This window comes from Siniperca chuatsi, linkage group LG18 (genome assembly GCF_020085105.1).
Source record: "Siniperca chuatsi isolate FFG_IHB_CAS linkage group LG18, ASM2008510v1, whole genome shotgun sequence".
NCBI classification, from domain to species: domain Eukaryota; kingdom Metazoa; phylum Chordata; class Actinopteri; order Centrarchiformes; family Sinipercidae; genus Siniperca; species Siniperca chuatsi.
This window is the reverse complement of record NC_058059.1, coordinates 11,224,645-11,251,280: the sequence shown is the minus strand read 5'-3', so window position 1 is coordinate 11,251,280 and position 26,636 is coordinate 11,224,645. Positions and strand designations below refer to the sequence as shown.

Here is a 26,636-nt window from a genome sequence, read left to right as displayed (position 1 = left end):
ACATTTGCTAATTGGCACTAAACACTAACGTCATTAGTTTTGTATTAAGTCATAAAGCAAAGTATTGTACAAATAAAAAAATTGACCTGATGATGGCGCTAGATGAAAAATCAGGGGATCACCAAAGTTATTACAATTCATCCTGGGGACATGAATGTCTGTACCAAATTTCATCTAATAGTTGAGACATTTCACTCAAAACCACAAATGTCAACCGTGTGGTAGCGCTATAGGCAGACTGGCAATCTGGCATTTGGGCAAATAACCTATACTATAAGGCCGATGCAGGAAGTGGTACCGACCGTCATCACCTCCCCCCACCACTTCAAGTGGATCCATCCATCCATGTCAGAGGTCAAACGGAAAATAATCAAATGAAATCAAGACAGAAAGAGCGGAGTTTGAATCAAAAATACAAATGAAATGGATAAAGGACCGAAAAGGTGAAAAAGGTAGAGTGGAAAAGGTCAGAGAGAAAATAAACCTCAAGGTTGATGCTGCTAAATGTTTTAGGTTAACACATTAATTATTCAAAAATAACGTTACTGATGCCAGTGCCACGCATAATCCTGCTAGCTGCAGTGATAACATTAACAGTCTGCCGGACACCTGTCCTACTGTTGGTGGGTGAGGTGGAACAGCAGCCATTTTCTCTCTTATAGAGGATTAAAAATAAACTGAGGACTAAGATGACAGTAAAACCCCTCAGGGGCAGGGCACTTTCTTTCATGGAAATTGAGAGCGAACTGATCAATCAGTTCAGAGCCAGGAAACAATGCATTGCATAAGGTGACTATTTTATTATTAATTTAGGCTTATAAAGTCCTGTGTTTGCTATATATGACACCATATTTTGCTGTGAGTTTTTTTTAATGCTTTGTTTTTGTTCTTATTAGAGGTCGCTTAAACTTATTTGTGGTGTATTTTTTTAATGTGCTGTTAGCTTTAATTGAGTGTACCTGCGCTATAAATCCGGTGTTGTTGAGATACAGGTGAATTTATTTCTAGTTATTGTGCTGTTGGCTTTGAGTATCACTGTACTGTAAATCCTGTTGAGATGCAGGTGAATGTATGTCTTAGGTAATATGCTATTGCCGTTAATTGTGTGTATGTGTGCTGTAAATCCTGTTGAGGTACAGTTGAATTTAGTTATTGTGCTGTTGGCTGCAAGTCAGTGTACCAGCCTTGCCGAGGTTGGGGGGGTGATGAGGCCGGTCCAGACGATAATTGCCAGGGTCGAATTTTGTTCCCAGTCCAACCCCGGCTATAGGGAAAGTCACAGGATCACCAAAGTCAGTGGGCTTCATCCTCTGGGGATCATGAATGTCTGTACAAAGTTTCATGGCAATCCATCATGGAACTAGTTTTTAAGCGGACCGTTTTTGAGATATTTCAGTCTAGACCAAAATTTTGTTCAGTTTGGGATTAAGTCTGGTTGGAGAACAACTGATCTGTGTATACTGTGTGTGTGTGTGTGTGTGTGTGTGTGTGTGTGTGTGTCTCTGTCATTTCCAAATGCTAGATCTTTGTGCTCTCTTTTGAGAAATGTCAGCTTGACCAATACTGTATAGCTCAGCTGCTGTGTTCACTTCAGCATGCTCAGCCATACACTGAGCTCTGCATGTCTGCTGTCAGAGTGAACGAAGGGGTAAGCAATCCTTGTGTTTTTCTTTGAAAAGAAACAAAAGCACTGTCTCTTGCAATGGGACCACAGTGTGTTGTGAGGGTGACTTGACTCAACAAACGGCAACAGGATCTTGAATGATGGGAAGACAGATGCCCTGCTGAGCAAGGAGGATTTTGGAGTATTATCACTGTCACTGTTTGTGTGTGTCTTCGTCTCTGTATACTTGGGTGCTTATGTGGCAATGTCATTTCAAAGAAAACACTGAAAATAAGGCCACTGAACCATTATACATATTGATGTTGTTGTTAATTTGATTAAAATGTCCCTAAGTGACCTCTCTTCCAAGTGAATATAAAACACCACAGTCATTTATCTTGCAAAGTTTCTTCAATGAGGAAAGATGGCAAAGTGAACTCTTATTGACTCAGTATTCACTGTTAAATATTTTTTAAGAAAAATGATTGTATATTGTGACCTTGTCATTGGCTTCAGACAAAGATGAAAGGCAAAGCATTAAAATTCTTCAAACGGTAGGAATGCTCTGTGCACAGCATTGACAAAAAAAACTTAAAAAATTCATATTTTATTAATATAAGCAGGGATGTATTGCGAGTAGATGTGGGCAGACACCGTATCCCTACCTTTTCAATTACAAAATAGTATATATTTTGTCTTTTTCATAGTGTTCAAAGCCCATGTGTGATCAGAATTTGTAATGCTCTCTTTATTTTTGGCAAGGGATTATTCATTTTAAATATTTGGCTTTCATGTTAGATTTATGGCACATCAGCCCATAACTGGCGCATCTTCCTTGTGTGAGCGGCGAAGTATTACCGCTCACTGACAGCACATCGGAACTGTCCCCTTTGCAAAATCAAACCTTTCCTGACACATTGCTGTGCTGATAGCCAATCACCCACTGTCACACACTCTGAATATTAAAAACAAAGATATCTACCAAAAGAGCCCAGACAAGTAACCTATCAGTCCAAAATGTGGATATTCTTCTATTTGATTAATGGTGTCAGGCATTAGTTTTTATGTTTTGTTTGTTTTTTGTAATTGATTTGATTATTCATTCAAATGTGGATTTGAATGACATCAACTAAACAGGAAACATTGTATTTCAGAATGGTTTTAGTCCGTTGACCACACGATGGAGCATATATAAACAATATTTACTATTACAATATTTTCATCATTTTAGAACAGGTCAATACAGACCAATAATATGTTTAAACAATGCTATTATAATGGAGAATGTGATTAAAGATACTAAAACATTTTAAGGTAATTAAAATGTCACCTTCTGTTTGCAGCAGATTAAGAAATATTTTATGCTCCCTAATAGAAACTGGTGATGGGGTTATGGCAGACCCATTATGCATTAGTAGTATTGATGTCTCCCAGTAATTCCCAGTACTCAAGATCAATGCATTAATGCAATCCTCCAAACACTTTTTTTTCTGGCAATATATTTACTTTTTTGCTGGCCACGGGAGCATCTCTGCTGTAGTCAAGCATTTTGGAAGATACATGCTTTTCTTAAGGCCAAATAAACAGTATTTGTAAACTGGGTCAGAAATGAACCTTTTGGTCAACTGCCACAGTGGCTGGAGGATATCTCAAATTTATGTATTTAATTGTGTTTATTTTGCCTTGTTTGGGTCAGCATTTCTAGGATAGCCACAGGATGTGTTCTGAACTCACCAAATAAATACAATGAGAATGCCAAAAAACTGCTAAAAAATTCACATTTGTTTATTATTATATTATTATAATATACTATTATTATTATTATATTTATTTTGAGTTGATAATTATTGTTGCCAATATGACCCATACAATCAACCATCAATCTTCAGCTGTAATAAGTTTGTAGTAAAATGTTCTCATGAAACATAGGTCAGAATGAAGCAGTTAAGCTACAATAATTACACATCCCTTTACTCAGTTTACAAAAACAAAATGGATTAGCCTAAAATGGAGTCTTCTGGGCAGTAGGTGGAGCAGAGAAGTCCAGTACTGTCAAGATCCTTTTCTGTAGCAACTTTGTCCACCTCCACCTGGAGAATCAGCAAGTGCTGTCAGGCAAGCTGACAGATTAAGTCATCCTCGGCCTACCTCAGGATCTGGTCTTCAGTTTTTGTACACCTCCAAAAAAGAGGAGGAGTCATTCTTAATATGGTAGACTCCTGAACCACCTCAACTGTCTCAATGTGGAGGAGTAGGAGCCTAAAACCAAGGTCTTCTTGCTGCTTATATTCTAATTCTTTTGGTGACAAACCAATGCTCAGGTGTGTGGTCAGGACGAAGATGAAATAAAAAAATCAAGATCTTTTCCTCATTTCTCCACTCTCTCTTCACAACCATGGTCTGATACTACACTACTACAAGACATTTGAAGTCTGCTATTTAAGACTGCTGCTCTCTCCTTCTGGGTGGTTCAGGCGCATGACCAATGGGCCTTAGACTTGGGGATATTGATGTGTCACATTGTCACACTCAGCTGCCAACTCTCTGATGTATATCAGAGATCATAGACCAATGAAGCCAGAAAGCCAACATCAACCCGAATACAGTGGAAAAGCTGCCTTATCATCACCGAACTGAACAGTCTCAAGACCTCAGCTGTGCCTTGATGAGGAGAGGGGACAGGGTGCACTCTTGTCTGAGTCTGATGCCCACATGAATGGCTCACAACAGGGGCTCTGGTACCTGATACTGAGAAAGCACATCCATGGTTCAAGGTTCAGCTTTATTGTCATTTTACATTACAGGATTACACGATATCCCACACCTAAAGGAACACTGCCTTTTCCCAAACTCACAGAATTTTTAAAAAAAAGCTAATTACGGTGACCACTTTATAATGTGTTTGGGGCAAAAACTAGCTGGTAAACTGTTCCAGAGCCAAGGACCCTGCAAGTCAAAAACTAGAGATCAGTGCAATACATAGGCTAGGGGTGAAAAAGATTTAGTAATTGTGGACCTCTGCAATGAAAACTTGGCCTTAGAACATGGAATGTAATCACTCTTTGGGGAAGGTGCCTGATTTGGTGCGTGGAGTTGAGAGGTACCAACAAAATGCAGTTGGGCTCACCTCTATGCACAGCTTTGGCTCTGGAACCAAACTCCTTGATAGACGGTGGACTCTCTCCTACTCAGGTATTGTCCATGGCGAGACGTGCCAGGTGGTTGTGGGACTACTGACAAATCACCGGCTGGCTTCTGCACAGCTGGACTTTCTCCCGGTGGATGAGAGGGTCACCATCATGTGGCTGCATAATGCAGAGAGAAAAACTATTACTGTTGTTTGCGCATATGCGCTTGTTTTTGGTTGCTAAGCAACAATGGCTGGGCACAGCAGCGCAGGTCATAGAAGAATCCCACAGCTACAAAAACTATACGCCTAAATTTGAGACATGGGAGCTGAACACAACGCAACAGTAGCTGAATTGAATATTTATGTAACAAAGTGTGTGGATTTATTTTGAATGTTGATGAAGCATAAATGCATGTTAGAAATGGGACAAGCTTTATGTTATGAGCACCAAAACCATTCTGCATTTTATGAATCACACTTGATTTTAGGACGCCTAGTTTAAATAGTTAATAAGGATCAAGAGTGTTTTGAAGTGATGAGTCATGGATAATCAGGACACTCTTGCTGATTGGGCCCATTATCTACTTGTGTTGATTTGTCAGTATACTGTATAAAATCTCTCAGCAAAAGTATTTGTGAGGATGATCTCCATAGCATCTGTTTTTTAGGTCTGTAAAGGCTTGCCCTTTCACAAACTGATCCTCATCCACTAGACCCAATACCCTTCGAGTGTCACCCTGCATAAAGTCACACTTGTCTTTGGAGGGCTCTCTGCATTAAGGGGGAGGGAAGGATATTAATAATCAGCTAAACTATGGGCTGCACTCTCCACACTCCACCATGAGCAGGAAGCATCAGTCACCATGAATATTGAGAGATGCTTTAATTGTTCAAGTGTTGAGTTACTGTATACGTATATTTATTGTTAAATTGTAAATGTATAGCATCCCTACCTCAATCAACATGTGCTATAAAGTAGGTGGCGCATATATGTGCATGAAAGACAATTCAAATTAATTTAGCTGGGGGCAAAGTGATTGTTCCTTTTACTTGACTGCACATTCTGTGATTTTAAAGCTAGGAAAGTGAAGCTATAGGTTTATGTGCCTGAAGTAGCAAGACAGAACTTAAATTTGTATGTTTGCTTCATTATCCGGCACCTGTGTTTCTGGTTAGGGGTAGCACCAGTGTTGGGCCACTCCCACACTAGCTGGTTAGGGATGGCCCTTAATATGGTGATCCCTTCACACAAATGCACAAATGTAGGCAGGGTGGATGGGGCAAGGGGTCATCTACAATTGTGACTCATTTTTTTAGACCCCAAACTACCTTGCTGTGGTTCAGTAACTGCCTCTGGGTTGCAACCTTGCATAGCAGAGTCACAAAGGAATATTGAATATTAAAATAATATTATTGTATTGTACCAAAATCTAAAAAAGTTCATTCTCTGTCTTGGTCTTCCATGTCTTTTTATTTTTCTCTTTATTTGGCAACTAAATTTTTCTGAATTAGACAGACAACACATGGTATTCTATGCATCAGCTCTTTCTGGCAGGCACTCAAAGCATTGACAAATGACTCCTTAATTCAGAGGAAAACAGAGGGTGGAGGAGGTGAGGCAGACAAAAATAATGGGTTGCCTCAGCTGTGAGGTGCATGCTAACTGGCTCTACTTCTGGATTGAGGGACTAGTGAGTTGAAGATGAAAAAACAATCAATTCTAAGATGCCTGTTGCAAGAAGGTCCAGAAGGAGGAAAATTGGGAAAATAAATGCTGCAGTAAGGATATTGGAAAGTTTCTTAAAATGTTGTGCAACATAGTAAATCATGACACAGAGTGCGGGAAGTAGTCAGCAAAGTTTGCCTCTCACTGTTTAATTAAAATGAGTGAAAATTGATCCATATAGGTGTATAGAAGAGTAAAGCAACCCATACCATACATCATTCTCCAAAGATATTTAATCTAAATTTGGTATCAAAATCAACAACCGACTTAAATCCTGACAGTGTTTCTGTTCCAAATCATTAGCAAATCAAGATCATCTCTGTTGGCACTGTGACTCTGTTGCTTGACCCAGAAGCACATTGGTTGCATCTAAACATTGACTAATGTACTTGTTATTAATCTCCCTCTCTGCCTCTTGCTTTTCCAGATGATGAATGACCAGCCGACGCTGCCCAAAGTTAGAGCGCTGCTCCAGCATGATTACAGAGCCTGTTATTGGTCTGCCCCTGCACTTGATTAATGCTCTTGTTCCAGCTCCCCACAAATATGCTGACTCTCATCAAGCACTTTCGTCATTGAATAGAGTGCATTTTCTTTAAGCTTGCTATAATCACTAAGGAAAAATCTAGTGGGTGAAAAAAGCAGGTAAATCTAAGCGATAAAATAAAGATTGATACATCAATTCTTTGGTTCGAGTGTAGAGTTGTAAAACATTTTTTGATGGAGATTTGAAGTAAGGGGAAGGGGATTTATGTATTTTTTGTGTCAACTTCTTGCAATTGCATTGGATTATTGGCAATGGCAAATGTTGATGGTTCACTTGATCACAGTGAGTGAGGTCATTAATCTCCGGTGTGGGGTGTCAGCGGCTACTCAGGGTTATTAATGATTCCTTATTGACAAAAATGCTAGTCTTTGAGCACAGTTTAGAGGGCCTGAATTATTGTTTATTGTGATATTAATGAAGTGTTTGTTTACACATTGACTTTGGTTCAACAATAAACAGCAGAAATGCAAGGCTAATATTTGAGAATTTTAAATTTCAATCTTTGCTATTGGGACAGTGAGTCAGAGAATTTATTCTTAAAATATGACAATTTAATAAAATAAATGTTTGGGAAAAGAACATATACATAGTTAAACAAAGCTCAACTTCTCCACTTTTTTTTCTTTTTTTTTTTTACAAGTGCAAGATAAGCTTAAATCTTATGCCTTATAATAATGGCTTGGAGGTACAGTATATAGCCTGGGTCCTTGTTTCTCAGCACTCTCAAGACAACAAAAAAGGCTCAGCCTGAATTCTAACACTTACGCAGTTATTGATCAGTTAACCAGACCAAACACTGAGCACAGCAAAACAGAACAACATATTTAATGCTCCGCATTCTGTACAAGGTTCTGCTGTTTAATGAAAACCTGTGAAAGTGTGTGAATGTTTACTTTGAACAAAAGGTACTGTCAAAGCAAGTCTTTACTGAAGGCTAACTCACAAACATGAGGCCATTTGTGTGAGTGGTTTGCTTAATGACCTTGCATTTACCACTCAAAGAAATTCACATAGAAAATTACATTGATTTATGACAATCAATTTATTTATTAATGAATGAAGCATGATTTCAAATGTGGTAAGTCTAGTGTACTGAATGCCTCAATTCTTAAACAATCCCTTTCATACAAGCAATAATAAACCAGAGCTATGTGCGGAACACTGCAAAATCAGAAGTTCTGCTTTTAACATTATGACTCATTTTATCCCCTTTTATACCTTACAGTATAGTATGGGCATTCACCGGAATTGATCTTCCTCTTCAGTGTATGGCTTTAAATGTCCGGCTATAGAGGTAAAGTAATTGTGTAAAAGTGTAAATATAATGGGAATAAAATCTTTGAGATATAACTTGGCAGCTTTATAATCATTTTTGCTTTAAAATACAGCAGCATTTTAACTAGTCTTTTATAGGTAAATAGTTGAACAAGCTATTTTTGGTAACCTTTAAGTGAAGAAGGTTAATACTGTATGTCAAGAGGAGATTGCCAAGAAGGTATGTCAGAGTGAAATCAGGGAGGCACTTTGTTCTATTTCACACAGGTCTTACCTTCTAATAAGCTCTGCACAATCGCCCCTGTGGAGCAGGGCACTGAAATTAACCAAATGTTCCCACAACAGGCTGTATTTTAAATGTTGTATCCTAAACCATAATTAATTTTCTTTCAAGGAATGGACAAGTAACCAGAAAAAAACATGATTACCTGTGGTCAAGGTTGGCCTTGACTCTGCTTATCTGAGAGAACACTGGCCCCCTTGGCCTAATTTGAGTAATCATAAGAAACAAATATAAATTGATTCTTGATATGAATGTTATGAATCAATGGCTGCAGAAAAATGTAAAATAATTCCAGTATAAAATATTTCTTATTGAAAAGACCTAAAAGCAAGTTCTGTGGATCTATCCCGGGATTAACCAAAAGTCATTTTTCAATGCTTTGAGCACCACAAATTCATTAAATTCCATTTAATTCCACTGGGCAAATTCAATTCAATTTTTATTTATATAGCGCCAATTCATAACAGCACTTTTTGCACTTTTCCTACAGATCAGGTCTAGACCGTACTTTTATAAATAAAATTGAACTTACCAGCATGGCCAGATACAACTACAGGAGACTGGGAAATGTTTTTTGTGTTTGATTTTGGTGAAATGTTGTAGGCTGGTGAAAATATAGAGGCCTTTTTCTTTGACAATATGCCACGTACCTGATAATGCAAACAATCTAAACATACTGAGTGTGTCATTCTAAAACAAGCTTACTTAAAAGGCTTTTAAAAGAAGCTGAATCAATGAGAGGTTGGGGGATGTTGATATCAAGAGACAAAATATCTGGGCTTAGTTAAGCTGACACTTACCTCCTTGACACTCACTTATCGTTGTCACATAGAATACATTTCATTTGGTTCTGTCAGCCAGCTGATGGGCAGAAGTGAAATGGGGATGCATCCTTTTTAATGCCACAGCTGCAGTGCATTTCACCACTTCCCACATCAACATGTCTATCATGACTGACTGACTACATCAATCCCTGCATAAACACTTTGGGAAAGTGCATCAGCCAGAAACGCCACAAGGTCCCACAGGACTTTGTTCCACAAAAATGCTTTGGATAATGAGTTGTCTGCATTATTCATGACAATCTGACAGATCCTCCTATGTAACAGGAACTAATCATTAACCAAATACAGAACATTAACTTATTATTCCAACTGAAGTGCGCTTTTAATGTCATACAATGTGTATTTCCTCCTTCATGTTTTCAAAGGTCTTATTTATTTCCTGGTGTGATGTCATTTAAGACATTTGCAGCAGTTCAACTCACATTGGCAGCCAAGAAAGATGGCTTTGTTTCTATCTGTTACAATGGTTAATATGTAATATGTCATGCTGCACTCAAGTGTCAGTTATAATATTCACTTTAATAATACTACTCACTTTAGTTAACCATACTAAATAAAATATTCTAAATGGCAATCTCGAAATGAAGCTCATACAGTGAGGCAGAATAGTGCATTCTAAAAAGACTGCTGGTGTAATTTCAGGAAGTGACAACCGCAGACATGCTCGCCACTTTCATGAAGGCACGACCTGCGACTGATGAATGGCTTAACTTGCTCTAACCCAAATGGAGCTCCTCTGCTGTGAAGTAAACAAAAGCTAAGTTCTTGCTCTCTGCTGAAGTGCTCAATTTGCACCTGCAGTTGTGATGTAACCCTTCATCACACAGTAAAGGTGACACTTGAGTGACAGTCAAAAAAAAGAAAATGCACAAAAGAAGTAATTGCTTTGAAATAATTGCTTCACCTCCTACCTAAATGGAGAGACTTTAATCTTTCGTGATTTCAGTCATAAATATTCCAAATCTAATCAGATCAACATGTAGCAGATACATGGCTATAAACCATTGTTGCTCTAAAACACGTCCTCATTTTTTAGCTCACCATCACTGTTCACAACCCTTTTTCAAAGTAAATGACATGCCTTGTAATCCCATTTACGTCAGAATTAGCAGATGTGTACAATTGCCTTGGGAGTTCTGTGCTCCTGAGGCAATTTCATAAAGCCTGTGAAAAGTTTGGGATTTTTGCAGTATGGATAACATTTTCAACAACAATTTATATGATACACATTAGACACAAAAATGTGAAAGTCTCGACTGAGGTATGGGACAATGATCATTACTTAGCATTATGTTATTAGCTATATCATTAACATTCCCTCTGCTATGATTGTCCTCTGTTGGGTCAGTCTGGGTGCTAACACTTGTTCTGCTCCAATCATGTGACATGTACTGGGCATGTCAGGGCATAAAAACTACCTCAGCTAGGTTTAGTGTGATTCAAATCAGTAGAGGTCAGCTGTAATCACTGCTAAAGTACCCTAAAGTCTCTCAAAGTCTGCATGTCATGGTCATTTTAAAGTACAGGGACATTTCCCCTATGAATTGGCCATCGGAACCCATGAAGGCAGAGATACCTAAAATGGAGCATTTCAAAGTCCTGACCAAGTTTTCATGCATGCTCGCTCACCCTTTTCTGTGTGTGCGTTCACTCATAGTCATATGAGAGGTTTATTGCTCAAGGTGTTGTTCTCAAAGTTTGCAAAGAAAAGGAAAATTCCTCAAGAGGACAGAGAAATGCATTTATACTCCTAAACCTGTGTGCTCACACTGAAGCTGCTGACCAATGAACGCTGAGATCAGTGATTCCATCTTTCAGTCACACCCGGTTCAAGGCGCTGGTCAATGAGTCAAGCCACCATGCTTAAAAAAAATGAAAAATAATTAAAGAAACAAAAAAATAATAATTCTACCTTTCTTAAAGAAGTTTGAGTACCCCTGACCTAAAATATCTTCCCTGTTGACACAACAGACCATGGAAGAGTCAACCAAATTTAACAGCCACTTGACCAGAAAAAAGATTTATTATTGCAAGGACGATGTTGTTTCTTAAACAAAATCTGCATTGCCTCTGTCATCTTACCATTCCCTCTTTCACTGGTAATTTACCATTTGCAAACTGGAAAGCTTGTGGTTTTGGGGTTACTTGAAATCTGGCTTTGAATTGTGAAAATGAGATGACGGACATATAACAAGCTTCCTAGAATTACCAAGGCATGAAAATGGATAAGAAATACAATATATTTAGTGGTGGCTTTGAGTAAGAAATACTTCGTGGTGCAAAAGACCAAAATAACATTCTATGTAGTCTTTTTGGCCAATTCAATTATCTTTCCGTAAACAAGTCTTTGTTTACAGCACTACCCGTTAGAGTTCATCATGTTATTGAGAATCAGACAACACTTAATTTGTGTGCTAATTTTATCATTTATTTTTAGTGTTTCATGTACAGTTTTCTTAACAATTTGATCTCTATATTGAACATTTACGCAAGTGCAAAAGTCTGTAATTCAAGTTAATGTCATTTTAGAGATACTTAAAATTATCTTTTTGCAGCATATTGAGAAAGTTGCAGAAATGTGCTATAGTTCCCTGATATGTTGTTGTTGTTGTTTTTTTTACTGTTGACTCAATTTTTGAAATGTTTAGTCTCAATTCCAGGGAGTCTTGGGAATGTGATTCCTTGTCATCACAAGGAAAATCTAATATTTTGCTTGAGGTAAGTGGTTGGAAATGTATGCTGTATGTGTGGAATTTCAGTGTGATTAAGTATGTATTTTTGCACACCAACATTTCTCAGAAGGACCCCTACTGGTTCTAGATATTGTACCAGTGTGTACATGTGGTACAAGTAAGGTACAACTATGCAGCCTCTAGTATCCATACAGTACATCAGTGAATAATTTTCTCCAAACCAGTATTTTGATTAAAAAATACATCACTGCGTCAGTATTAATAATAATGTGCATTATGTACTACAATGTGTGATGATGATTATTGTTGATAGATGGTGTAAACTTATTTTGTGTGGTGACAAGGTAAAATAATGGGTTGCAGTGATATATTGGCATTTATTGTACTCCCATATCACAATGCTATTCTTTCCTTTACATTGTCTGACAAGTGCAACATTTTTTATGCAGCAATGGCAGACAATTTGGTTTTCAAATGAAATATCACTTCCCAGGCTGATGTTAGTTGGATTCCATAGATGGGTGATTGTTTTAATCCGCAGCTGATACTCTGACATGTTTTGTGATGTTCAGCTGCACTGATGCATGCCATCGCCTACTGGCTGGTTGGATGAGAAAAACATAAGTCTTATGTTGCCAATATTTTGTTGATGCACTGTGGGATTGCCAAATACATAACCTTGTTGACACTACTTTACTGTTTTTTAAATCCCTATGTGCATAGCCCAAAGTTAAGTTTTTGTAAAGCTGTTTTGCCTATCACTTTTGTCCTCTAAATCTGAGACCTTCCAAGGATTTAATGACCTGATTAAATGCTTGATGGGTATATTGCCTTTTATTTAATTTGAGCTATCTTACATTGTTTCAGTATATTTTTTAAAGCAAAGTAAGAAAACTGTAGTAATTAGCTTAAATGTATTTATTTAATGTACAAAGAATACGCTCATCTTTAATGCTTACATGTATTTTTAATAATAATAATAAACCAAATTATAGTTGCCTACAGCAAGATGCATACTTCTGTATAGTGACTACAACCAATTATACTGGCAGTAGTAAGAAGGCAGCCATAACAAAATAATAATGAAGTAGCACTGTGACATTCCAATATGCCTGTTATATAGTCATATGGGAATGTTATGTATAATGAACTTCTGTGCTAAAGTCAGAATAGCAGCATCAATACTAATGCTAGTGTCATGGTACAGCTCACAATTGAAGTAAAGACAAATTATTTGGGCTTATACACTCCACGACACAAAGGAGCTTTATTAAGTATTCCTGTGTCACTCAAGCTGTAGAACCAGGGTTTGGAATTCCATAAACACTGTTTTACCATATTTGTTGAGACATTCCAAAATAAAAAAATGTATGTATTTATGGGACTTAAAGTTTATATGGACCAGACAGCAGAGAAACTACAACACACAGTTTGTTTTTCAGTGCGGAGCTCTGAGCTGAGTCAGACTGACCTGACCTCCCCTGGGTCTTCAGTAACCAACACATCTGTCTTACAACTGGCGATGGGGTTGATTGATAGTTCCACTGGTGGCACCACAAAGCTCTTGCTGACTGGCAGCCACAACCCTTGGCCCAGACTGTAGAATGATCTGTGTTGGCACAACCACAAAGCATAAATGTCAATCAACCTAATGTCACATTGTAACATTTTGTTATTACATACATATTGTACAGTATGTATAAACATGCAAAGATACTATTGCAGGAATGAGCACAATGAAAAGTGTAGGCTTAAAAGAGTCAGCACATGGGTGGTGATTACCCTTGCATTCAGGGTAAAGAGAATGTCCAGATACTGTAAGAAAAGGAAGGGTGGGACATTGCTTTGTGGAGTGTCTTGGAAACAATTAGAGTCTGGAACATTTTGTGTCTTCTCCTAGAAATATTTCTTGCTTTATACATACAGTGGTGTGAAAAAGTGTTTGCCCCCTTCCTGATTTCTTATTTTTTTGCATGTTTGTCACACTTAAATGTTTCAGATCATCAAACAAATTTAAATATTAGTCAAAGATAACACAAGTAAACACAAAATACAGTTTTTAAATGAAGGTTGTTATTATTAAGGGAAAACAAAATCCAAACTTACATGATGGCCCTGTGTGAAATAGTGATTGCCCCCTAAACCTAATAACTGGTTGGGCCACCCTTAGCAGCAACAACTGCAATCAAGCATTTGCGATAACTTGCAATGTCTTTTACAACGCTGTGATGGAATTTTGGCCCACTCATCTTTGCAGAATTGTTGTAATTCAGCCACATTGGAGGGTTTTCGAGCATGAACTGCTTTTTTAAGGTCATGCCACAACATCTCAATAGGATTCAGGTCAGGACTTTGACTAGGCCACTCCAAAGTCTTCATTTTGTTCTTCTTCAGCCATTCAGAGACCCCACAACAACATCCAAAGAAAATTCCTCCACAGCCTACTAGTAAATAATTGCCAGCTTATGATGTCAATCCTGTGTGGCAACAAATTTAATTGGTATTTGCATGTGGTGCGTCTATGGCACAGTTTTGGACTTGGAGAAATACATTAGAAGTAGCTGTGGTGGCCTGGCTTTTTTACAATTAATTTAAAAAATCCTATCTCTCTTCTATGTGCTCTGCAGAACAATGCTTTGCTGATGACCATTATTCAAAATGGTGTTAAAATAATTTGGTTTTGCTAGAGATGTTTCTCCCGAGTGAAGATTAATATCCTCAGGAGGACACCCTGCAGGGGGCCTAGACTTGTCGCTTTGGGAATAACAACACCTGGTAAGGCCTCACAAATAGCACAGAACATGGCTGTGCTTTATATCATGTACTTTTAATATATCTGAGCAGGTGGGTGACAAGACCACAAATTCCTAGAAATCTAGAAACCATGCTTGAATGGCTTTGCTTGTAAAAAATCTTGGTGTTGCATTTAATCAAACTCTCACTGGATTCCCACATGAAATACATCACAAAGAGAATTTGTTTTCACCTTTGCAGCACCATGTACAATTATCCAGTGTTCAATGTTGCTGAAATCCAACCTGTCAAACATGCTTTTGTATGTACAAGACCTGATTACTGGAACACCCTGTTTTCTGGACTGCCAAACCTCAGCATTAAAAACCTTCAACTTGTACAAAATGCTGCTGCCAGTATATTAATTACAATCTGAATGCATTACACTCATTCTGACCTCCCCTCACTATCAATTTTGACAATTCAAACCAAATTTGCCTTCAAAATGTTGATTATTCAAATTTTACCCATTATATTTCCATTCAACCATTCTTTATGTAACCCCCAATGCCTTCAGATCACAAGATGCTATTTTCTAATTTTTCCTAGATTTTTCCTAGCATCAAGAAAAAAGTAAAAGGCAGCAATGGTTTCCCACAAAGCTCCCCATCTGTGAAACCAATCCCTGTTGTGATTAAGCTCCTCTTTTCACTGCCATAGGACTGACTAACACTGGCCAGCTGAAGAGCAATGCAGTCTTTTTTCCTTTCCTCACCTACACAGCACTGATATAGAAACCTTCCAATGGGAACCCAGTGAGGGTTTTCCACTTGGTTGCTGCATCTTTACTCAGTTTGTCTGCTATCTGAGTGTGTACATGGCTGAAAGTATTGTGCTCTGCAACTGTGTGTGTGTCATTTCATCTTTCTTCTCTCACAAACTCTGGACCGACACAGCGCTTCGACCAAGCAGTAGATTTGGTTGCTGCCTTTGTGTGTGTGTGTGTATGCCGGCAACATTCGAGTAGTGCTTTTAACTGGCAGTGGACAGCTAAAAGATGGAATGTGTTTTTGTGCAGAACGAAGATTGCAGATTTAGTACCTCATTTCTTGGAGTGGACTCATGCTGAGAAGATAACTCTGCAAGGTCAGTGTGAAGAGGAGCGAGATTACTGTGACTGTGTAAGAACTCCTCCTACCTACACACTGGAGGGTAGTAAGCATGAAGGCTGTCCTTTAACTCACTTAAGTTACACAGCTGAAGAAAAGTGAATAGAGACATGACAACATTAACTTTTGAAAGATGTATAGACAAAAAGGGTACATGTTTACAGATAATTCTTACTGTCGTTATCAGTGTTTGGGGTTATAAGGCAATGGATTAAGGTAATTTACTTTTCCAAGTAACACACTACCATTTAACTTGAAATAATTACATAGTTACTGGCCTGGTGAAAAATGTGCTACTTGCATTACACATCCAGTATATTTGGCTTCGAATAGGTTGATCTGGACTATTTAAAGGGAAAAAAAACTCCAGAAAAGGTAAACAAGATAAAACAACAGGACAAACAAGATAAAATACACATTTTAAATAACATAAAAAAATTTTACGACACCTTTTAAAAAGAACAGCTGGGTGATACTGAATGGGTCCTTTCAGCCTTGCACTTCTTGAAAAATGTCAGACACAATTAACCCATCAAAAATGAGAAGTGTAAGAAAAATGGCAGTAAAAGCATTTCAACAGGAGTCCATCCAGGACTGCCCCTTGGGCTATTTCTGCACATAAGAACCCATGGGTGAGACTTCACCCCAGCACGAGGTGTTTTTGTGTGTCCATCCAACTGTGTCTATGTGTATCTCCCGGCTGCTCATCTGTATGCTCTGTCACACACACACACACACACACACACACACACACACACTCCAAGAACACCACCATCATTCCATTGTGTGCCCGCAGTCACAGATGGCCAGCAGAAGTCATGCACTCAGGAGGTGCACCAGAAGTGAAGTACTCACCTGAAGATCCTCTCTGGAGCCTGCTCTCCTGTAACTAGGTCATAGCCTTTCTCCAAGTTAGCGTATGGCCAAGGACTTGAGGACAAAGAAGAGGGAACACCAAATCAAAGAGAGAAATATATGAAAATTCCTATTTTAAAAAATTGTTGTGTACAACTTTCATAAATACAATTACATGAACATTTGTGTTTATGTAACCTAAGTAAAAATCTGGGATGATCATAATGTTTTTTTCATTCAGCAGTTGTGCAATTTAAATACTCCACCCACTGTATATAACACAATATACCATAAAAAAAAATGAAATACAAGGTCAAAACTAACATCACTTGATCAAAAGTTTTCATATGGAAGATTACCCTCTGTCAGCTGTTGCTCCTACAAAACTAGGAATGGAAATTTGAACTGTGACTGGACTGAATCCAGCAGATAACAGGTGGAGCTGAATAACAATGTGGGACCTTTTAAATGAACCGATGATTGGGCAAGCCAGCTAATTGTCAAACAAGGTCAGGGTCAGAGAGAGGGCTCATTTGACTTACTTTTCTATCCCTATCATGTCATTTTTTACTACTTGTCTTTCTTTGTTGTCTCTTTCTCTTTCACGCTTTCACTATCTGGCCTTTCCTGCTGTTTTGTTTCATTACACACTAACTTACCTCCCACCTCTTCCTTCTACCTGTACTTCTGATTACCTCTTCAAAGTCTACTTCCTGAAGTTAAAAGACCATACAGGCATGTTTTAGCCCATTAACTACAAATTGCTTATATTTTACATTATTAGTGACCATTTTTGAAAGCATACAGTAAGCTAATTTCTACCTTCATTTCCATTTATTTTAATACTCTGAAGATCAGCTTGCAGAGACTTGAGACTTGCTCCAGAAGGCTAATCCATCACAGCGAACAATTCACCTTTATTTTATGTAAAGTTAATATCGTGCGCTAATGCAGTTGGGAGTAGGGACTGCGAAACCAGCCATAAGGTAATTTAAGTACAAGTGAGTTTTCAGATATGAGTTGATAGAGCAGACAGGACTTACCCTTCGTTTCGACCCCAGTCGCTGCGAACACAGAGGTGTTTATGGACAGGATCGGGGGAATAACCCTCATGACAGCTGCATTCTCCTGCGACAGGAAGAACAAAAAGGGGCAAAGTGGCAGATATTTATTTATTCTCAGTAGCTGAATAAATGACCATGTAAGTGATCCTGGCCTGGTCATTTATTAGATATGTATCAAATAAACAGTTGCCATGCAACCAAATCTTCCAGCTAAGTCTCTCCAGCGAACAAAACTGGAGTACATTTACAGTGATACCAGTACCATTAGCTGGGCTATTTACTGAAACAGTTTACAAAACGTGTAACAATCATTCTCTTGGATTGTTCATCGTCAAGCCATCAAGATGAAGTTGCATGTTTCCACTATTGATTTTTCTCAATAGGTCCTGTTAGATAACACTTTAAACATTATGACTGCATACATTTTGTCATTTGTAAAGGCATAACAGAGCGCTGAGGTCACCATGAGTCAACACTCAAATAAGAAAACAGTGACAAACATTTGCTTGTTTGCACACACATACACTGGTACTCCCTAGAATAAGTGACATGGATTCCGTTGGCTAGAATCTGACAAAAAGTGACTGGGTTTGCTCCCAGTATCGCTATAAATCTTTATCATCCTCACAAAGGTATTTTTATCCTTGAGAGTTTTGTGTCTCGGTACAAGATCTCCGCTCAATTCTCCTCAGTTGGCTGGACAGCTCCCACGTTAGAACAAGCAGAGACATTCAAACGGCAGTACAGCAGCTTTGTTGTAGTACAGGAGACTGCAGCTCTGTTCAGTTTGTACCTTTCTGGCTACTGGTGCTGCTGCCTCACCTGCTAGCCATTACGTTTAAAACCACCCATTGCTTTTTGTAATGTAACATGTTTGTCTATGGACAGCAATGTCATAATACATCCTTTGGTCCTGGTTATTAACAGTGTCTAGTGGGTAGTGAAATGTGTGTGTGGATTGAATTTCTGGAAATGTGATGTATTTCTTCCTTAGATACGTAGCTTTAAGTGAGGCACTCACCCACAGAATCAACAGAAGGGCATTTCAAAAGCATGGCAGATCTTACTCCTATATCTATAGGCCTAGCACATAACAATACACGGTATGCTAGAAATACTAAAATAAAGTTTAATAAAGACAGACTTGCTTTATACTGTAGTGTCATGTATGGTAAATAAAACATTTAGAATACACTGCACAACAACAAGATAAAATACACATTTTAAATAACTTAAAAATAGGATGTTTTTACGACACCATTTTAAAAAGAACAGCTGGGTGATACTGAATGGGTCCTTTCAGCATTGCACTTCTTGAAAAATGTCAGACACAATGAACCCATCAAGAATGAGAGGTGAAAAAAAAATGGCAGTAAAAGCATTTCAACAGGAGTCCATCCAGGACTGCCCCTTGGGCTATTTCTGCACATAAGAACCCATGGGTGAGACTTCACCCCAGCATGAGGTGTTTTTGTGTGTCCATCCAACTGTGTCTATGTTTATCTGCCGGCTGCTCATCTGTATGCTACGTCTCACACACACATACACACACACATGCACGCACGCATGTGCTGTTGTCATATATGGTAAATAAAACATTTGGAATACACTGCATGTGTAATGCCTTTTAAGTGGATGGATGCATTTGTGAAATCTTAAGTCATTGATTTACCAACTTTTCTATTAACAGAATTCCCAAAATAAATGGCTGCTTTCTGTTGACCTATATGGAGGCATAACACTGAAAAAATGTGTAATGGCCACCCAGGCAACACCATTCACATTTTATCTACTATTTAATAATTTACTAGTTGAGTTTATAGGCTTAAGACTCACTTGTGGAGTGATCCACCACCAGGATTCAGCCCCATAGATGCAACAAACATGGTTTCATTTGCTTGTGGCTATTTCCTGTGCCCTTACTAAATGAAGAGCAAGAGCGCTTGAAATGGCTTCACTTTAAAATTTAGGTGCAAGTAAACATCAACAAAAATCAAATAGCCATTTCAAATAAAACATGAATGAAGCGCATAGAGATTGCAGGATAATAGTATCCATGACGAGAATATATTTTCATCATTTGTTAAAAGAACCACACCATGATTCACTTCAACAAGTTCCAAATTTCCCCCGTCAGCAGGACAATATTGATTGTCAGTAGCTTCCAAAGCAGTTACAAATCACTGTTTCAAAAATAAAACCGTTTTCTGACCTTATACCACTATGGTTAGTATTTGGTTAGACTTGGTTAGGGTTAGGAAAAGATCATGATTTGGGTTCAGTTTACTACTTGGTTATGGTAAGGGAACATTCGTTGTCATGCTTACAATAATAACCACTTGGTTAAGGTTAGGGAATGCCAATGTGTAAAGGAAACCAACTTTCACTGTCAGTTTGAAACAGAAAACAAACAACTGTGTCATGTTCATGTTACACACATAATTACAAATACATAGACACACACCTCCATTTCCCACTGCTACTCTTTACATTCACATTTAAGACATTTAACCTAGTTATTCCTAGTTCTTCCTGACTGCCAGAGGCAGTGCTTAATAAAATCTTTCCTGCACATGTGTAGCCAGGTCACATGTTACCAGTTACATGCTGGAGAGGGAGAGAAGACATTTAAATAACCTTTATTGCTCTTTTCTTTCCATTTTCAGTCTGCCAAAGGCTGGAATTGGCATTTTCATTAGTAGTCAGTGGTTAGGCTAACAATAGTGCCCGAACTTGAGAGTTTTTTCTTACAAATGCAATGGGAAAGATTTACAAAGCAAACTCTGATTTGCTGGTGAAAATGCCTGACTGCACCTCTGATTAATTGGAGAGGAGAGTTGGGTGCAGGCTGCATCCAGGAGCATCACTGACAAGATTGTGCCTGCTGCTGACAACTGTTCTGCTCATCTTGTGCTTGGTTCAAGAAGAAACATCTAATAGGACACAGCCAACATTCTTTTTTGGATTACATACGCACTGGACAAAAAGCTAATCAATACCTACATGTAAATTACTAGTGTTTCTTTGCTGAATGAACTGCTAGCTAAGCAAGCCTGGCAGTGACAGAGCTGAATGCTACACTTGCATTCTGTCAGGTAACTCATTTCCTTGATACCCCAAACACCTCTTCATATTTGGACATATTACTGGATGTCAAAATTAAACAAATTTGTTTATACAAAAATAAAGTAATGCTAAGTCTGCGTCATCATATGATACAGTGCAATAAGATGAACGCACTCTAGATTATTTTCTACATGATGTTTTTTTTCATACTCAGAAAGTAGAAAGTCATGTCATTTATACCAATATCAATAACAACATCATCCACGTTATATTACAGATTCCTAAACGTAACTGTTTAATCTCTAGTCTGTTAGCCTGTAGCAAAAAGGTAGCACATGCATGAAAGCAGAGTCTTCGCTTTTAGGGTCAAAGGTGAAGTCAATCACTTTTGCCAACAAATAGTAAAAAAATATGCAAACAGAATATTATCCACACTTTATATAGTTATATTGTTTCAAGTCCAGATTCTGTATAGACACCAGAACAAAATTGGAATAGCTACACAAGTATTTTTTTTTTTACTTTTTGTCTGATCTGTGTTATTCTGATTCAAAATCAGTATTCTAACTGCTGCAGAAATGTTTCTGAGCTCATTTGGATGAAAATTTATGATATATTACTGTAAACACTTGAGCCAGTTAATATTTGAGTGTGCACAAGTGATCTTACTAAAAACATGTCTATAGATGTTTTGCTTTGATTTGCATCTTTGAAAGTGTTTTGAATGAGATATTGGGTCCTAATATAACAGCATGAAACCATCTCTTTGTCAATGGTTATTTTGGAAAAGAAAGGGTGGCAATTGGAAACACGGTGAACTGGAAGCTTCAGTTTTAGCTTTGATCACAAGCAGAAAGCAAACCTGTCCCCTTCTGTTTCATCTTGGCTCTTGTGGCGTTGCTTGTCTCGTCTTGGCTCCTGTAGTCGTGTCAAAAGGTCAACATAAGTTTTTTATGTACAGTTCTATATCCCAATATTATTAATCTAATGCATCTTTGCAAAATGCAACCGGCCTCTTATTCGCAGTGACCGATGCCTTTATAACCTGAATAAGATATGAGAGAAGTTGGACTTTGTGCTATTTAAAACTTAGAAGTGAGGAGAATCCACATAATGTATTTAACAATACAAAGATTAGCAAATGTATTCAAAGGCAGAACAGAGTAATTACTCTCGAATTAACTGTGCATACATAAGTACACAAAGCAGTCTAGCTGCACAATCAGGAGAAGTACATGTATTGTACAGCCATGTGTGTAAGCCTGGAGGCTGCAGAGGGACACATTTACACATTTTAAGTCTTTTCCACCTTGTTTCAGATGAGGTGCACCAGCCCGGAAGCACAGTTTGCCTGTCATCTGAGACACACCTTGCAAGTAATCAGTGAAATGTAGCTCTTTCTTTTATGCAAATGCATTTAAATGAGGATTAAGCAATTAACAGGAAGAGAGATGTCTGGCTGATTACAAATTCCGCTGGATTAACTAACCTTTAGATAATTTACAAAGGTTTATCAGTTTTGTATGGCAGTTCCTCTGGCTCTAAAGACCTGAACCAGGTCAGAGACTGGTTAATATGCAGGCATATTAAAAGGAAGGTTGTGGATGAGAAGAGAAACTTAAACTGACTATAGCTATTCTTTAAAAAGTTCAATGACAGCAGACAAAAGGTGAGTGTACCACAAAAAAAAAAGTGTGAAGAGGAGGAGTTATGCTGAATTAGATAATGAAATCATGGTTCTTAAAAAGATAAAGCCAACAGTAAAACATCTCACAAAGAGGGGGTGGGCTAATAAAGTGGCTCATTTATTTATTTATTTTTCATAAGCCATATTTTCTTTTATGTGTGCTTTGATATTCTATTTTTAAAATATCTTAGGATTCCATTCACTGACTCCAATTGATAATGAGTAAAGGATGCCCACGTTTTTCTCAGGTAGAGTTGCAACGTCACCTTTTAGAATCTCATTACTTCACCGATGATAATTTGTATTTCGGCATCACACCATTTTCTTTTCTTTTCTGCTCTTGCTAATCTTAAACAAATCACCACTGAACAGTCCGTTGTGAGCTATTCTTATAACCTTGCTGCCTTAAAAAATCAGATGTTGATGAAAGAGTGAGACAGCACACGCATGTAGGCGATCATGTCATTTTTACCTTATTGCTCAGTAGCCTGTGTACTTGAAATTCTTCTTGAAGTCCATTCACAGTTTTTATTTGTGTGTATTTCAGCAAAGAGATTTAATGTTGTGAGTTTCAACTTGTTTCGGAGCTTGCTTCAGTTTACCTGTAACTGAAGCTAACATGGCTAACATTAGCCTGGTCTAATTTTTGTGTTTGTTAATGTCCGCTAACTGGTTCCTGCAACTCTCACGTTCTTAGATTCTGAGGTGTGTAACACTGGTCTGCTATATCTTTACATACAATACAATATCATTACATCTCCAGCTTTGTAGACTGATAATAAACCAGGTTGTAAATGGCTGTGGATTAGAGTTAGAGTAATTAGTCAAGTTAGACAAGACAACAAGACAAGAAGACATATATGAGACACGACAAGGCAACACAGAGAAACAATGACAACCAAACAAAAAAAAAAAACAAAAAAAATTAATAAATAAAGTGGGAAACAGTTGTCCTCTGGTCAGGACCTGGGGATGGAAAGGCACTGGGAAGGAGCCGGGATGGGTCGGGCAGCTGGGTTAAGTCAGGGTTTTATGTGTTCTCTTGCTTTAGGACAATTATTTCTCAAAACCATTTCAACTCTGATATTTTATTTTTGTTTGATTGTATGATTTCATCTGATGTTTGTAGGTGGAGCCTACATGTTGGATGAACTTGAATGGATTTGAATGTTTATGATGCTGATGGATGGTGTGAAGGTTCATGAAGCTGGCTTCACAGATAACGTGAGCTGTATTTAAAAAGGGAAGTGGCCTTCGAATGGCTGGAGCTGAAAAACAGTATGTACTCCTATGATGCAGACTAAAAATACACAGCATCTTTCAATTTCTATTAGTTGGATAATTAATAAAATGGTTAATTGTCTTTGAATGAGTCAAAAGAGGAAAACTTAAGACTGAAGGTGATGACTGAAGAGGATTTGTTTCTATAACCTTGCTATTTCCGCACAGAGATCTTCAGTGTGGTCCAGGGCGATATCAAGTGCAGCAGACTCAGTAGTGGAGCAGTAGTCGTGATCTTGCTGATCAACATCCACAGGGGATCCTTATTTTGGGTCGTGTCTGTATTTGGTCGCTCTTTCCTTTGCCAAACCCTGGGCTATGGGGCAGGCAGGGCAAAGCTGTTCCACTGAAAAAGCCCCGGGACAGCCCCCATTTTTCAGACGTCTACATCCAGCTGGAGTTGGAGGTTCATTCAGGTCTGTACTCTCACTCAGGCTGCAGATTCCTGTGTGATAAGTTATGGTAAAGTTGTCTCGTCGGATATTAACTACTCACCTCTTCTGCATTTCTTTGTCTTTGGGAAATGTGTGGAAACGGAGAACGGAGTTGAACCTAGCAGAAGCTGTACAAAGTGGAACACAGCAGTGGTGGCTTGTACTGCTTTCCTCTCACACGTTTTGAGCTCATGGCATTGAGTAACACAAACTTTGAAACAAAAAATGCGAATAAAAAGTAACTGAGTAGTAAACTGAGAGCTGTGTGCTCAGCGGAAGTTGTCACGCAGCATGAGATTTCACCGGAAACACGTAAGACACTGACATGCACAGAGCCTATTCAGTGATGCCAAAAGTTTGACTGGTTTGAACATGTTGTTGGCCTAATTTAGAGCTAATCACCTGTGGTTGGAAATGGCCATTTGATGACAACACTTATCCAACTGTGCTCACCCAGTCCCTACCCTGTTACATTCCAGCCAGGTTTCTACACAGACACACAACCTGATACTGCACATGGGGATAGTAATGTCCAGTATAAATACCAATATTAGATCGCCAATAAAATTTGTCACTATTATGTCACCCTTGTGTCCTCATTTAACCATCCTTCTGTTCTAAATTAAGAGCCTAAAATGTAAAGCATTTCAAGTAGCTTGAGACCACAAATATTTTCTCTTCACTCTTCCACCTGTATAACCAACCTCATGTTACAAATGATGTGTTTCATTGTAATGATTTCTAGTATTTCACCGTGGCCGCGTGGGTGATTTTCACATTTCAAGGTTCATGGAATGAAGAAAGATAAGAGTTATTGTTGTCCTTATGCATATTTATGCCTGTTATAAAGGAGAAGCCATTCTGCCCAAAGACCTTGGGCAGATTCAACACAAGTGTTTTCACAGAGGAGTATGTGTGTGTGCACATGCAAGTACTGTATGTGTTGAACAGTTTCAGTTCCAATTAGGTGAGGTTGGAGGAGCCAGGAAGACATCATTTCAAATGAGAAAAACAAAAGCAGCTAAGCTGGTTCACAGGTCTTTATGAGGTTAGTTATGATGATAGATGGAAAGGTGCCGGCAGCAATCTATTTCTCCTTAGTAGGGCGTATAACTATATGAGATAGGACAGATTGACTAATAATGTAATAACTCATAATAAGTGTTATTACGTTAACAAGTGTTAACTTGAGTCATCACGTTATCATGGCTACATCACCGGTTTTAAAAATTATAATCACCTTTATATAGTCATGATATCATTATATGTAAAAATAATGTATTCCATTTATGGGTGCGTTGTACTTTCAACCCATTTACAGGGACCTTTTATTCAATTCTGATTCAGCTGTTATTACATTATCAGTTGTTACGAAGATGGCCCATGGTCGAAGTGCAATTATAGTCAGCTAGATCCCACACAGCTATCAGGCAATATAAACAGTTTCATCAGGCCATTCATTTACTAACCTCCATGCTAGCATTTGTGTCAGGGAGAGAAGGTGAAGGCAGAGAAGATTACAGGAACAATGACTGGTAGTCAACAGTGACAGTCAACCAGCATGACATTGATGCAGGATGGAGGCGCATGATAGAGGTGGTGCGAGTTAACTTGGTGAAACGATACCTGCTTGTGATAATAGAGCACAAAGAGACATAACAAAGAAGCTTGTATACAACAGAAGAATTTTAATTTAGAATCTGTCCAAAGACAACATTAGGACATGTCAACATGTCCTAGGTCAACCTTTATTAGAATAATGCAAAAATCATACCCACAGGAAGTAGTCGTGCTGAAAGTGTTACAGCACCTCCCCACCCAGGTGGATGAGGTAGGCTATAATTGTATTTTTGCAAGATTTTGTTCTTATTTTTTTGTTGTTTTTTTTGCACCTCCCTGTAACTGGCAATATCTTTTTTCTAAGTTGTATCAGCTGTATCTTTAAGCGTAGCACCCCCTGCTCAATGACAAATGGCAAAAAATATCAATCACCAACCAGTTACACATAAGGACGTTTGGTTTTGTAAGCCCAAAGATTTGGTTGGTTATGCAACACAGATTTTTTTTTTTTTTTTAAAAACCTCCTATACAACTCTCTTGCAAATTTAGCGATGATGACAAGCAATGCAGTGGATGCACCAGTATGCACATATGCTTTCACAAGCATCTCCGTATTTTGACCATTTTACAAACATTTCACAGAGTTTTGTGGCAATTTAACAAAATTCATAGTTGTCAAACGCCA

The 26,636-nt window shown here is 38.2% G+C and overlaps 1 protein-coding gene across 8 annotated transcripts in view; it reads right to left on the bottom strand.

Annotated features, from left to right (window-relative positions):
- Positions 1 to 26,636, bottom strand: part of LOC122865414 (astrotactin-2-like) — a 273,440-nt gene that overhangs the window by 105,654 nt on the left and 141,150 nt on the right. For 6 of the 8 annotated variants that reach the window (XM_044173810.1, XM_044173805.1, XM_044173808.1 and 3 more), the window contains 3 exons: positions 17,903 to 17,987; positions 16,860 to 16,934; positions 13,574 to 13,711 (listed from right to left, as the gene is read on the bottom strand). In XM_044173810.1, coding sequence (XP_044029745.1) covers positions 13,574 to 13,711; positions 16,860 to 16,934; positions 17,903 to 17,987 — 298 coding nt within the window. Of the gene's footprint in view, positions 1 to 4,730; positions 4,849 to 13,573; positions 13,712 to 15,936; positions 15,975 to 16,859; positions 16,935 to 17,902; positions 17,988 to 26,636 lie in introns of those variants that run through there. The other 2 variants (XM_044173812.1, XM_044173813.1) reach the window with 2 other exon arrangements.